At 52.8% G+C, this 13,941-nt stretch overlaps 1 protein-coding gene across 1 annotated transcript in view; it reads right to left on the bottom strand.

Moving 5' to 3' along the window:
- Positions 1-13,941, bottom strand: part of LOC144246559 (uncharacterized) — a 703,923-nt gene that overhangs the window by 14,794 nt on the left and 675,188 nt on the right. The window contains exon 8 of the mRNA XM_077784469.1: positions 11,091-11,463. Within this exon, the coding sequence (XP_077640595.1) occupies positions 11,091-11,463 (373 nt within the window). The remainder of the gene's footprint in view (positions 1-11,090; positions 11,464-13,941) is intronic.

Below are 13,941 nucleotides of genomic sequence, written 5' to 3'. Positions count from 1 at the left end.
ATTCCTGATCCAGGCCAGGAGCCATTGGCCTTCTTGGCCCCTGGGCACACTGCTGGCTCATGTCCAGCCTGCTGTACATCAGTCCCTGCAGGTCCCTTTCTGCCTGGCTGCTGTCCAGCCCCTCTGTCCCCAGCCTGTAGCGCTGCAGGGGTTGTTGTGGCCAAAGTGCAGGACCCATCACTTGGACTTGTTAAACCTCACCTTGTTGGATTTGGGCCCTGGATCCAGCCTGTGCAGGGCCATGTGCAGAGCCCTCCTACCCTCCAGCAGATCAACACTCAAATCCAGCTTGGTGTCATCTTTGGTTGCATGAGGCCCCTCAGTGTCACAATGTCCCCTTGGTTACACCGGGCCCTGCACTGTCACACTGGTCTCCTTGGTTCCATGGGCCCCAAAATGTGACAATGGACTCCTTGGTTCCATGGGGCTTCACACTGTCCCAATGTTCTCCTTGGTGCTGCAGTTTCACGGTGGCTCCTTGGTTCCATGGGGCCCGAGGTGTTGTGGCGCGGCATGCGCTCCTCTCGCCGCGGCACTCCGAGCCGTGCCGGGCTGGGCGGTGAGGGAAGAGAACGGGCGGCCGCTTCCCCCTGCAAGCTCTGCAGTCTCAGTTCGTGGCGCGCGGGGACAGACGAAGGCGACACGGGACTTGGGGGTGAACAGGATGGTTTTATTCAGCGAGCCCCAAGACCCCCTTGAGAGGGGGGCAAAGGTTTTATACAAGAATTCAGGAGGACGGGTGTAGGAACAGTAACCAATAAGGGAATAGTAGGGGAGGAGTTTAGGGCAGAATTAACCCATCACAATCTTAGCAGAGGAAGCAAGGGAGTGGAATAGTACAAATGGATCAATAGAGTGTTGAGCCTCACTAAATAGACAGGGAATGCTCTGGAAGCTGAGGAGGGGGCTAGGATGAATGACAGGGAAGGTTCCAGGGAAAGGGGCAGGGAAAGGGAGGATTGGCAACTTGGAGATGAGGGGGTTAGGGGAGAGCTAGGGAAGACTGACACTGGGGAGAGGAGGAGATTAGGGATGGGCGGGGGGAAACAGATATTAAACAAATATCAAATTAAAGACACACCACCGCACCGAGGGTGTCACAAAGGCCCCATGATCACATGAGGTCCCACACTGTCACAATGCTCTCTGTGCTTCCACAAGTCCCCTCAGTGTCACAATGGACTCCTTGTTTCCACGAGCCCACACAGTGTCACAACGGCCTTCCAGATTCCCTGAGGCCCCAGAGTGTCACAGTGGCCCCTTGGTTCCACAAGGTCCTGCAGTGTCACAGTGTCCCCTTGGTTCCATGAGGCCCCGCAGTGTCAGAAGGGCCCCTTGGTTCCCCTGGGCCCTGGACTCTCCCAATGCTCTCCTTGGTTTGGCAGTGTCACAGTGGTGAAACCCCTCGGTCACACGAGGCCCCGCAGTGTCACCATGGCCTCTGTGGTTCCACCAGGACCCAGTGTCACGGGGACTCCCTGGTTCCATTTGGCCCCTGAGCACCACAATGGAGCCCTGGTTCTATGGGGCTGCACAGTGTCACCATGGTCCTCTTAGTTCCATGAGGCCCTGCACTGTCACAATGGCCCCAGAGTGTCCCAATTATCATAGAATGACAGAATCAAACAGGCTGGAAAATACCTTTGGGATCATCAAGTCCAGGCAATGTCCTAATACCGCCTTGTCACTCAGACCATACCACTGAGTGCCACTGGAGAGGGACAGTGACTCTGCCACCTCCCCCCTGGCCTGCCCATTCCAATGTCCACTCACCCTTTCTGTGAAGAACTTCTTCCTCTTGTCCAGCCTAAACCTCCCCTGGTGCAGCTGGAGGCTGTGTCTTCTTGTCCTGCCCTCCAGCAGATCCACACTCACACCCAGTTTGGTGTCACCTGCAAATCTGGGGATGGTGGGCTCAATCCCCTCACCCAGATCATCTGTGAAGATGTTAAACTGGGCTGGGCCCAACACAGATCCCTGGGGGACAGCACCAGGGACTGGACACCAGCTGGGTGCAGCACCATCCCCACCCCTCTCTGGGCCCAGCCTCCAGCCAGCTCTTCCATCTCCCAGCCAGGAGGGAACCTGCCCAAGCCATGGGCTGCAGCTTTTCCAGGCAATGCTGTCACAGACAGTGTCCATGGCTTTGCTGAAGTCCAGATGGACACATCCACAGCCTTTCCCACACCCACAGGTGGGTCACTTGGTTATAAAAGGAGATCAGGTTGCTCAGGCAGGACCTGCCCCTCTTAAATCCATGCTGGCTGGCTCTGACCCCTTGGCCATCCTGTGGGTGCCCTGTGGTGACTCTCAAGGTGATCTGTTCCATAACCTTGCTGGGCACCGAGGTCAGGCTGGCAGGCCTGGAGCTCCCCAGATCCTCCTTCCAGCCCTTCTTGGGGATGGGCTCACACTGGCACCTCCAGTGCTCTGGGACCTCCCTGGTGAGCCAGGACTGATGGTAAATGATGGGGAGCAGCTTGGGGAGCTCATCCACCAGCTCCCTCATCCCCCTAGGATGGATCCCATCTGATCCCATACATCTGTGAGCATCTGAGTGGCTCAGCAGGTCAGCAGCTGCTTCCTCCTGGATTACAGGGGCCTGTTCTGCTCCCTGTGCCCATCTACCAGCTCAGGAGAACTCTTGTCCTGAGGACAATCTCTCCATATATTGAAAATTGAGTCAAACAAGGTGTTAAGTACCTCAGCCTTTCCCTTATCTTTAGTTACTCTATTTTCCACTGCATCCAATAAAGAGTAGAGGTTCTCCTTATACCATGTTTTGCTATTAATCATAGACACGTTTGTTATTATTTTTCACAGAAGTGGCCAGGTTAATCTTTAATTGAAATTTCACCTCTTTCCTTTTCTATTTCTGCATGATGTAACAACCTCCTTAAACACTTGCTAAGTTGCCTGACCTTCTGTCCAAAGTTAATGCTCTCTCTGCTTTCCCCTGAGTTCCCACAAAAGCTCCATGGGCAGTCAGGACAGGGATTTTCCTCACCAGCTCATCTTTTGCCACACTGGGACAGGCTGCTCCGTCCTCCTTAAGACTGCTTTCTCAAAATGTGTCCATCGTTCCTGAACCCCTTTGTTTTTAAGGGCTCTTTCCCTTAAAAAAAATCAGAACCTAATTTTGTACTCCCCAAACTTGCATCCTAAATAGGCCAAAGTCTGCCCTTCCTCTTTCCAGTGTGGAGGTTTTGTTGCTGCCCCTCCTTCTTTCACAGATCATTGAAAACTTGATTATTTCCTGGTCACTGTGCCCCAGGCAGCCTTCGAACCCCACATCTGCCACCAGCCCTTCTCTGTTTCTGAACAGCAGGAGACAAAGCTATCCTTGGGAGTGGAGTGTTACCAAAAATTCGGTAAAACAGAAAACTGCTTAACACCAGTGCAGCATTATAAGCAGCATTCTTTATTCAGGGGGATGCACGGGGGATAGCTCCTCCCAAAGCTGAGCATGCTGAGTACAGGAAAGTTTCTGTTCATATTCTGTATTTTGCACACATATTCATGTATTGTGCTGGACTAAACACACATGTGATAATCATTTCCCCAAAATCATTAACATATTTTCCCTCCCCTTTACCTATGTGTTCTTCTGTCCTGGGTGTCTCTCTGGTGGTTTTTGGTGGTCGGGGGCCCCAATGTTCCTGTGGGCCTGGCTGAGCTGGCAGGACACAGAGGCTGGTGAACTTCCAGTTCCCCTTGTCCCACAGTGGGCATTGTGGGGTCTCCATAGACCTGGGGTTTTGGAGAACAAGCTCCAGGTGTCGGCTCACTTGGTGGAGACAATTTATCATCTGGTTACATGAGGTCAAAGAGTGGGCTATGACATCCCATGAGTGGTTAATGTGATGTCATCAAGAAGTTATGACATCATAGGCCGGCTCTGTGACATCCCAGAGCAGGCTTAGAGATCACAGGACAGAGCTCTGAAATTGCAGAGCAGACTGTGACATCACAGAGTTGGCTGTGACATCAGAGACAAGCTGTGTGACATTACAGAATGGGCTGTGATATCTCAGAGAGGCTGTGTGATATCCCAGGTGGGCTCTGTGAGGTCACCGGGTTGGTCACTCAGCCCCAGCTCCCCCTCACAGTTTCTCCCAACAGGTCCAATGCTGTTCATGCCCAGCGGGGTCCCTGTCCCCTGGTATCCCCCCGGTCCCCCTGGAGCCACAGCCTCCACCAAAGGATGTTCCACAGGATCCACCCCAGAGCCTGACATGGGGACAAGGGGCCAGGGCTGTGTGACCAGGACATCAAGGACGTGGATTATCCAGGTCCCTGTGGCCTGGGTTGGGTTCCCCAGGGCAGGAAAGATGTCTGGCAGCTGGAGCAGGGTTAGGGAAGGGCCTCCAAGGTGGGGCTGGAGCCCTTGGGCTGTGAGAAGAGGCTGAGGGAGCTGGGCTTGTCCAGCCTGGAGCAGGAAAGGCTGAGGGGCTCCTCATCCCAGCCTGGCAGTGCCAGTGAGGAGGGGATGGAGAACACAGAGCCAGGCTGTTCACCAGGGGGCCTGGTGGGAGACAGAAGCCAATGGGTGGAAGGGGAAAGAGGGGAGATCAGCCAGGCCAGGAGGAGATGAAATGAGTCAGGCGGGTTTCAGCATTTCCTCAACACCAAAAGCAACCTGACCTCCCTTCTTCATCCACCACTGACAGCTTTGCAAATCAGAAATTGTTTGAGCTATTTTTCCCCCACTTCAGGATGAGCATCCTGATACAAGAATGTAATTGTGTTTATATCTATCACAGAACCACGTTTGTCTGAAATTCATTCTAGCATGGAAATCATTAGTGGATGGTGGACTCATCAGATGCTGCTAGAACAATGCACATAGCTCATGGCAGAGCATAGTTGTTATTAAATTATGTCCTGTTCAACTATGGTCCTTTGGCCATGGAGAGAAACTTTCTGTGCCTCTGACTCTGACCAGTTCCTGACCCCCAAAGGACACAAGCCTGATGAGTTGTGGTTCCCACTCCAGTGGTGGCACTGGGAGTTCCCTCCATCCCCAGAGCAGAGCTCCCTTGTCCCAGAAAGTCCCTAGCAATGCAGGGATGAAGGAAACAGGACAGGCTGTGGGATCAGGGGCAGGGTACGGCCAGGGATTTGGGGTGGTTGTGAGCCCAGGGCAGGACCCGGCCCTTGGCCTTGGTGAACCTCATCCCATTGTCCTGGGCCCATGGCTCCAGCCTGTCCAGATCCCTCTGCAGAGCTTCCTGCCCTCCAGCACAGCCACACTCCCACCCAGCCTGGGCTCACCTGGAACTGCCTGAGGGTGCCCTCAATGGCCTTGTCCAGATCAGCAATAAAGAGATTTCACTGACCTGGCCCCAGGCCTGAGCCCTGGGGACACCCCTGGATGTGACTCCATTCCTCAGCTGCTCTGAGTGCCAGGGCTTGGATGGGGGAATTGGTGGGTATGGGGTAGGGACAAAGTATGATTGATTGTGAGCTATGAAGGGCCTTGATTTTCATGTCTATTCCAACTGCATGCGAAGTTTGATTCAGTGTCATCTGGACATTGAACATATCAATAAATTAACAGAAAAAAACCCCAACTAAACAGGACCTACAAAATATTTTTTCACTGTCTTTTTAAATATAATGTATTCACTTTGAATAGGCTTCTGAAACTTGTCTAATCAACCACAAAAAATTTCAAAACTTAAATTATTCCTTGAGGCTTGGCTTGTTAAGGTGTTCTGAATATTAATGAGCCCTGGAGCACTGAATTCCTGAACTGAAGAGCTGAAGGCTGAAGAAGCCTCTGGAGCAGTAAAATTCAGCAGCAGCCTCCAAGTTGCTGAGGATGTCAGCAGCCCCCACTGAGGCCATCCCTGCCCAGAGGCCCTGGAGGAATGGGCAGACAAGGAGAGCATCCCTGGGTTTGGGGCAGCAGAACTCAGAGGCACCAGCGGCTCCAGCTGGGAAATGGAGTGTGGGATGGGGCTGTGAAAGCCCTGCCTGGGCTGTGCCAAGCAGGACACACAAGCCCTGACCCCCATCCACTAAAAAACTCTCTCAAGGTGACATTTAAAAGGAATGACAATTATTTCTGTCCTCTGAGTTGGATGCACTGGAGCAATACTATCAAGAGATACTCAGGAGCTCTAAACAACAAAACAGCCTTTACTGTGAAATTTAGAAAAATCAGAGAAACTTTGGCAAATGTTTTAATATGGCATTCAATCAACAAAAAAAACTTCTCAAGGCATTAACTTGGCCCATTCAACTTCACAAACTCTAAGCCTGTTCAATTTTAAGATAATCAAAATTTGCAAGAGTACAGAAATAGAAGAAGTAGACACAGAAAGAGAGAAAAATAATACTTAGAGAAGCACACACAGAGCTACCAACTACTGGATTCCAGCAATGTTCAGCTGGAAATTCCAAGAGGAGGTAGGGTCAAGATGTGTGCTTGCCTTGTGGTCAGCCTTAAATACCCCTTGGTCTTCCTGAGCCCTTCCCCCAGGTGGGACTTGGGGCCATTTGGTCACTCAGGAGCTGGGCTGGGGCTCCAGAGGTGGCTGTGCAGCATTGCCTGTGCTGTGCCAGGGACTGGCAGACACTGCTGGGCTGGGATAGAGGCTCTGGGGGGATTGGGGTTCCAGGGCAGGGCAGTGCTGGGGTTCCAGGGCAGGGCAAGGCTGGACCTGCCCCTTCCTCCCCCACACTGAAATGTTTCCAGCCAGCAATCTCCTCCAGTCTGTCACAACAGTCAACATTGGTGGTGAAATCCCAATATGGCCATTGACACCTGCAGGAGAAGGACAGTTGTTTTCTATAGGAAGGAAAGCCCCAAGCCCCAGTGAGAAGAGACCCTGCAGGTGCCAAGCTGTCAGGCAGCCCCTGGAGGTCAAACCAGCCAGACCTGTTCCATGTTCCCTTGGATCCTTGGGACCCCACAGTGTCCCAGTGGTCTCCGTGGTTCCCAGGCCCCACAATGTCAAGTGACTCCTCTATTCCATGAGGCCCAAAATGTCACAATGGACCTTTGGACCCTGGGGGTTTGCGATGTCACAATGGTCTCCTTTGGCTCCACAGTGTCACAATGGAACACTGATGACACGAGGCCCTGCAGTGTCACAATGGACCTTTGGTTCCCTGCAGCCCTGCAGTGCCACAAAGGCCTCTTGGTTTCACGAGGCCCCACAGTGTCACAATGGTCCTCTTGGTTCTGTGGGGACCCCCAGAGTCACAATGTTCTCACTGGTGCCATGAGGCCTCACAGTGTCACAATGCTTTGCTTATTCTGTAGGGCCTCATAGTGTCCCAAAGGTCTCCATGATCCCATGAGTCCCCTCAGTGTCACAATGATCTCCTTGGTTCCATGGTGCCCCACAGTGTCACAATGGCCCCTTGGTTCCATGAGGCTGTGAAGTCTCTTAATGGTGTCTCCATGATTCCATGAGGCCTTGCAATGTCACAACGGGTCTTTGGCTCCCTGGGTCTCGCCGTGTCACAATGGTCCCTTGGTCCCATGACACCCCAAAGAGTCATAATGGTCTCCACAGTTCCATGAGGCCCCACAGTGTCACAGTGGACCCTTGGTTTTATGGGGCCTCTCAGTGTCACAATGATCCCGACATTCCATGGAGCCCCACAGTGTCACAAAGGTCCCTTGGTCCCAGAGGCCCCACAGTGTCACAATGGTCCCTTGGTTCCATGGAACCCCACAGTGTCACAATGGTCCCTTGGTCTCACAGGCCCCACAGCGTCACAATGGTCCCTTGGTTCCATGGTTCCTGTGCTGGTGCATTCCCCCCTCCCCTTCTCAGGCCGCCCTGCCAGATGAGAAATGCTCGCTGGCCTCGGCCTTGGCCAGCAGCCCCTGGGCTCAGCTCCTCTGGAGCTCAGCACAAACACGCTCTGCTCCAGGCACTGCTGCTGCCCAGCGAGCTCCTGGCTGCTTTAGGAGCAGCCCTGGGAACTGTTTGTGTTCCCTCAGTGGCACAACATCCCTGTTCTCAGCCTGCCAAAGAAAGCTGCTGATGCCAAGTGCGGCCAGGGTGAAACATGGCTGGGACTGCAGCCCCTCTCTTGGGGCCCTACAAACAGCACTCCAAAAGGAGCCCTTGGAGCTCTCCTGGGCCAGCGACTCCCTCTGAGTGGGGCCTCTCCGAGCCGGGAACTCTCCCGTTTGCTGCACTGGGGATCCCCAACAACGAGGGAGCCTGGGCCGATCCCCCCACTCCTCCAGGCTCAACCCTTCCCTGCTGGGGAGATGCCAAAGCATCCCCAGGAGCATTTCCCTGCCCTCAGGGGAATTTCTCACAGGTGCCTCGCACTGACTCTCTGTGTCTGTGTGCACACAGGAGTGCCTGTGCTGGGGAAATGTGGCAGAAATGCTGCTCCCTGAGGGGTCTGACTGCCTTGGATAGCAGAGCCAGTCAGGCCTGTAGGTAAGGCTAAATCACAAGGTCTAAGCTAAGTGGAACGCTGCTAAGAGTTTTTCTTTTGCTAAGTTCATATGTTTAATATAAGTTATATGTTAAATTAAATATTGTTAAATGTTATTCCTGTTTTAAATTGCATAGTTATAGATTATAAGTTAGGTTAAATACTGTTAAGCTCTGTTCTTTTGCTAAATTGTTAAGTTTAATGTAGAAATCAAGGTAAAGGTACAAGGTAATTCCTATTAGGTTTTAGGTCTGTTAAGGTTTTGGGCCATATTCCTTTTATCCTTGCCCTCATTTTTTTTGTGTCACACACACAGGGGCAGTTCTCAATTCATTTCTGGTTTGATTGCCTGGATTTTGTTTGGTTTTGTTGTTGCTTTGTTTCCTTGCTGTGCCTGAAGTGCCCAGTCAGGAGCAGAGTGAATCTTGCCAAGGAACTTTGTGCTGCTGTCACTTTAATATTAAATCTGGTTTTTGCTGGGGATTTTTTCAGCGCTCTCAAGCCCTCGTTGGTCACAGGGTGAAGGAGCCCTGGCCCAGGCTCTGGCCCTGGGGGACACGGGGACGCTGCCGGGGGGTCCCTGTCCCCCTGTCCCAACCCCCATGGCTCCAGCCCCCATCCCCGTGTCAGGCTCTGGGGTCGATCCTGTGGAACATTCTCTGGGGGAGGCAGCGGCACCGGGGGCGGGGGGACTTGGGGGGACAGGGGACCCCGCTGTGCATGAGCAGCGTTGGACTTCTCTGGGGGAACTGGGAGGGGGCTAGGGCAGAGTGACCTCCCCAGTGACCTCACACAGCCTCTCAGATGTCACATAGCCATCTCTGTGATGTCACACAGCCCAGTCTGTAATGTCATACAGGCCCTGTGATGCTGGGCAGTTCCGGCGCCATCCCAGCAGTGGCCTCTCCCTCCTGCCCCGTTCCTCAGCTGGTGCCGCCCTTGGGGCACTGGGCCTTGTCTTCCTCTTCTCCCTGGGCATCCCCTGCCGCCTGCCCACCCAGGTTGTCCTGGGGAGCTGCTGCCCCTGAGCCAGGGGCTCTGCTCTGCTGCCTTGGGCACCCCGGGGTTCCCAAAGCACCCCACGGCCAGGCTGGACCCAGAATGTCACAATGTCCCCTTGGTTCCATCAGGCCCCGCAGTGTCACAGTGCTCCCTGTGCTCCCTGAGGCCCCACATCACCCAGCCCAGGCCATTGCTGTGGTTCCAGTCCCTCCCAGTATGATCCCAGTGATTCCCAGTCTCTCTCAGTATATCCCACTTGATCCCAGCATGCTCCCAGTCACACCCACTTCCTCCCAGTTGCTTCCAGCATAATTCCAGTTGCCCAGAACCACTTCTAGCCACCCTCAGTGCAGTACCAGTTGCTCCCAGGATATCCCAGTTGCACCGACCATGGTCCAAACTGCCCTCAGAATGTTCCTGGTCACTCCCAGTATGATCCCAGTCCCCCTCAGTGTTGTTCCAGTTCCACCCAGTATGTTCCCAGTTGCACCTAGTCACCCCTAGTACAGTCCCGCTCACTGCCAGTATGACCTCAGTGGCCCCCATTACAGACACAGTCACTCACAGTTGCCCTCACTTGCCCCCAAAATGGTCCCAGCTGTTCCCAGTGTTGTCCCCTCCAGTATGGTGCCAGACACTTCCAGTATATTCCAATTGCCCCCAGCATGCTCGATCCCAGTCACCCCAGAGTCCCCAGTATGGTTCCAGTTGCCCCCAGGATGACCTCACTCATTCCCAGTATATCCCAGTTACCTCCAGCAGGCCCCCAAGCCCCCTCCCAGCACCACAAATGGCCCCAAGAGCCACAACAGCCTTTCTCAGTCCAACCAGGAGTCCCTAAAACCCCTCCCAGCCCTCCATGGAGCTGAGTGGGAGAGGTTGGTGGACAGGAACATCCTCAGCAAGGGTCAGCTAGGACACTTCAGCAGCAATTTGGGCATATTGTGGGGAACACTTGGACTGGGCAGACCCAGGCCAGGGACTAGGACAGACAGCCGGAATTCATGGAGAACAGATGAGGTCAGATGGACCCATTCTGCTGGAACAACTACAAGAGCATGGCCATGTCCCTTGGCTTGGATGGTCCCAGAACAACCAAATCCTCCCCTTAACCTCAAATTCACATTCAAATCCCAGTAAAATGATTCAGCTTTAGATCTCTTTACTTGATTTCTTTATTTTTACCCCAATTCTAGCTGTTCTGATGGGATAAACAAGGAGATTATTCAGGTGGGAAAAGATCTCCATGATCATCCATTATTGCTTGATGCCACCAGAAGAAAAAGTGACACAGCAGGTAAGAATTTCTTGGGCTTTAAAGTCAAAGAAACAGCTCTTCCCAATTAATTTTCAATGTTGATCAGAGTCCCGATGGATTTTCCTGGTCTGTGTTCATCCAGGTGTCTATGGGCATCCAGGAGGATTTGAAGACCACTTTCCAGGTGTCTTCTCATCAGGGATCACAAGGAATGTGGGTCACCAGGGCTCTGACCAACATGGGTCTTCTAAAGGGGGATGGAGGTGGAGCAGCACACGAAGCTCTTCCTGAAGTCGGGGCACTCACAGGGCTTCCCTTACCTGTGCCTAAGTTGGTGTCGAGTCAAGTGAAAGCTCCTGGAGAAGCTCTTCCCACACTGGAGACACTCAAAAGGCTGGTGTGGATGTGCCGGTGCCTGACAAGGTGGGAGTTTTGCTTGAAGCCCTTCCTGCAGTCGGGGCAGCGGAAAGGCCTCTCCCCTTTGTGAATCCTCTGGTGCTTGCAGAGATCAGAGCTCCACCTAAACCTCTTCTGACACTCGGGACACTCATAGGGCCTCTCCCCAGTGTGGATGCGTTGGTGGATGATGAGTTCTGAGCTCCAGCCGAAGCCCTTCTCACAATCCCCACACTTGTAGGGCCATTCCCCGGTGTGGATCATCTGGTGGCGGATCAGGTGGGATTTCCGCCTGAAGCTCTTCCCACACTCCGAGCACTTGTACGGCTTCTCCCCATCATGAAGCTGCTCATGGACCACCAGCTCTGAGCTCTGGCTGAAGCTCTGCCCACCTTCCTGACACTGGGTGTGTCTTTCCTCCTCAGATGACCCTGGGCTGGTTTTGCAGCCCCTCCTCCTGTGGGATGTCTGGGGCTTTTCCTCCCCGTTGGGTTCCTGTGATGTGGAGCCAGTCAAAATGGCCTCTTCCATGAGGTTCTGCTGCAGGGATTTGTCCTTCCTGGTCTCCATCTGCAGCTCCTGCTCTGGGGGAGGAAGGACAAGGAGAGGATGGGATTTGCCAGAGGGAAGGGCAGGGAGATCCCCCGAGTGCGTCCCTTGCAGGAGGGCACCAGTAGAGGGGCTGTCCTGCAGCTGGGAGCCAGGCTGGGCTGGGAGATGGAACAGGAGAGAGGGGGAAAGGGGCACTGACTTCCTCCTCACCTGCCTGGGCATCCCAGGGCATCTTCCTCTTCCTCGCAGCCTCCTCCTCCATCTGGAAGATATTTGGAGATGGGAAATCCTGTTTTGAAAGGAAAACAAGGGATGAGCACAGTGAGTTTTGTACTGGTTTGAAGGTAAACCAGTGGGAGAGTCTAAGCCAGAATGACAATTTAATAGGAAAATTAAGATCAAAGCTATGATACAGAAAGACTGGTTTAAACTCACAGAGTCAGGATATAACCTGACACCCTGATAATCAGGGTGGTGGTAGCAGGATGATGAAATGGTGGCTGCAGTCCGGCTGGAGTGATGAACGTGATTCTGTTAAAGCAGTGATCCCGTAGAAGGGTCTGGTCTTCCTCTGAAGGTCCAGTGGTGCTTATGGAGCTCTTCTCCTCTGGGAATGCAGCAGAAAAAGTGGTTGTGGTGTTGCAAGGGTGAGATTATATCCAGTTAGGAATGCTTGGTTCCTCCCCCTGGGCGGAGCATCCCACAATGGGATGTTGTAATTTTATCAGTGCTGCAGTGACACTCAATGGCCCATTAAGAGAAGATGGCCCTGGAGGGCGTTATCAGGGCTGAGCCATGGAAGAGATAAAGAACACTGCCCCACCTGTTGATAACAGTTTATGGAGATGGGGACTGAAAACACTTTTGGTTACATCTGACACTGTAACCTGAAACAGTGAGGCAATCCCTGCTCGGGGTGGGGGGTGAACACCACCCCCCTTACCCAAACTGGCTCCGGTGTAAAACCCCCACCCTGGGAAGGCCACACACACAGGGGACAATGCCACACTTGCCCTGCTCCAGGGGAGATCTCTGTCCCTGTCACTCCCTTGCTCTCTCCCCTTTTCTCTTTCTTTCCATCTCTCTCTCTACCTCACATTTACTGGTCAATAAAATCCACTTTGGATTTGGTCTCCTTAGCAGCTTAATTGTGGCAGAGGCATCTCTCCAACAATTTTGTTAACCAGATTGTGACATTATTTTGGCACAGTGAGTTCAGGGCACTGTTGTCTGACCCCAAGTGTGTTTGACAACAGCATGGTTCCCTCCTCTGAGGAGGTTTTGCCTCTTTCTGGAGGAACTCTTGGAAATTTTGATGCAGCCTCCTCTGAGAGACTTATGGAAGAACTTATGAGGAAAATGGCTCTTGTGGGTGGCCAGTGTAGAGAAAATATTTTGTTTTCCTTCTTTGAAAAGTCTGTTAAAATCACTGGAAGAAAGGGATAAAATCATACCAGCAAGACTGGCAGGGATCATTCACCACGCAGTGAGGAACAAAAGGTTACTAAAGTCCCACAAGAAGCCCTGCTAAGGTAGCTAAATGCCAAATAACTCCTGAATACACAGGCTTTGGGGCTTTACCAAATGTGAGAATCATTTTCTCTTGCTACCTGTCTCCTTTGTGACAGCTACACTGAGCTTTCCCTCCCATTTAATAACCTGTATTGGGCTAAATGTCCACTTTTATCACAACCTGCCAGCAGCTGAGCTGGAGTTGTGCCGGAAGTGGTGAAATTTGAAATTGCCACAGAATTGCTTGTATTGTCAGTTTATTAATATTTGGGATTTGTTTGCATTTTCATCACAAGTGACTTGTGGGAAGAGCAAATATTCCTCAAGGTATTTTCTGTAGGGTTAAGTTTGATTTCTGGCAAGTTTGTTTAACCTGGTCCCCAGGGGATGCTCGAGTGGTCTCTGTGCCTCTCACCCTGAGGGATGCTTGGGAGGGGCTTGGATGGGTTGTCCCTTTCCCTGTCACTCCAGGCCATTCCCCAGGGGAGTCCTAGGCTCTGTTACCCCAGGGCATTCCCTGAGGGGTTGTCCCCATCTCTTTCACCCCAGGCTATTCCACAGGGGCTGTCCCTGTCCCTATCCCTGTTACCCCAGGCCATTCCTGAGGAGGTGTCTCTCTCCCGGTCACCCCAAGCCATTCCCCAGGGGGGTCTCCATTGTTCTCACCCTCTCACCCCTGTGCCAGGGGAGTGCTCGGGGGAGACTCTGTCCCTCTCAGCCAAGATGTGCTTGGGCGTTGAAACAGGGTATTTTACAGGTTAAATTTAACAGGGTAGAAATCCATTTGGATTTAGGTGAAATGTGCT

This window comes from Lonchura striata, chromosome 6 (assembly GCF_046129695.1).
Source record: "Lonchura striata isolate bLonStr1 chromosome 6, bLonStr1.mat, whole genome shotgun sequence".
In the NCBI taxonomy this organism is placed as follows: Eukaryota; Metazoa; Chordata; class Aves; order Passeriformes; family Estrildidae; genus Lonchura; species Lonchura striata.
This window is presented reverse-complemented; position numbering and strand designations above follow the sequence as displayed.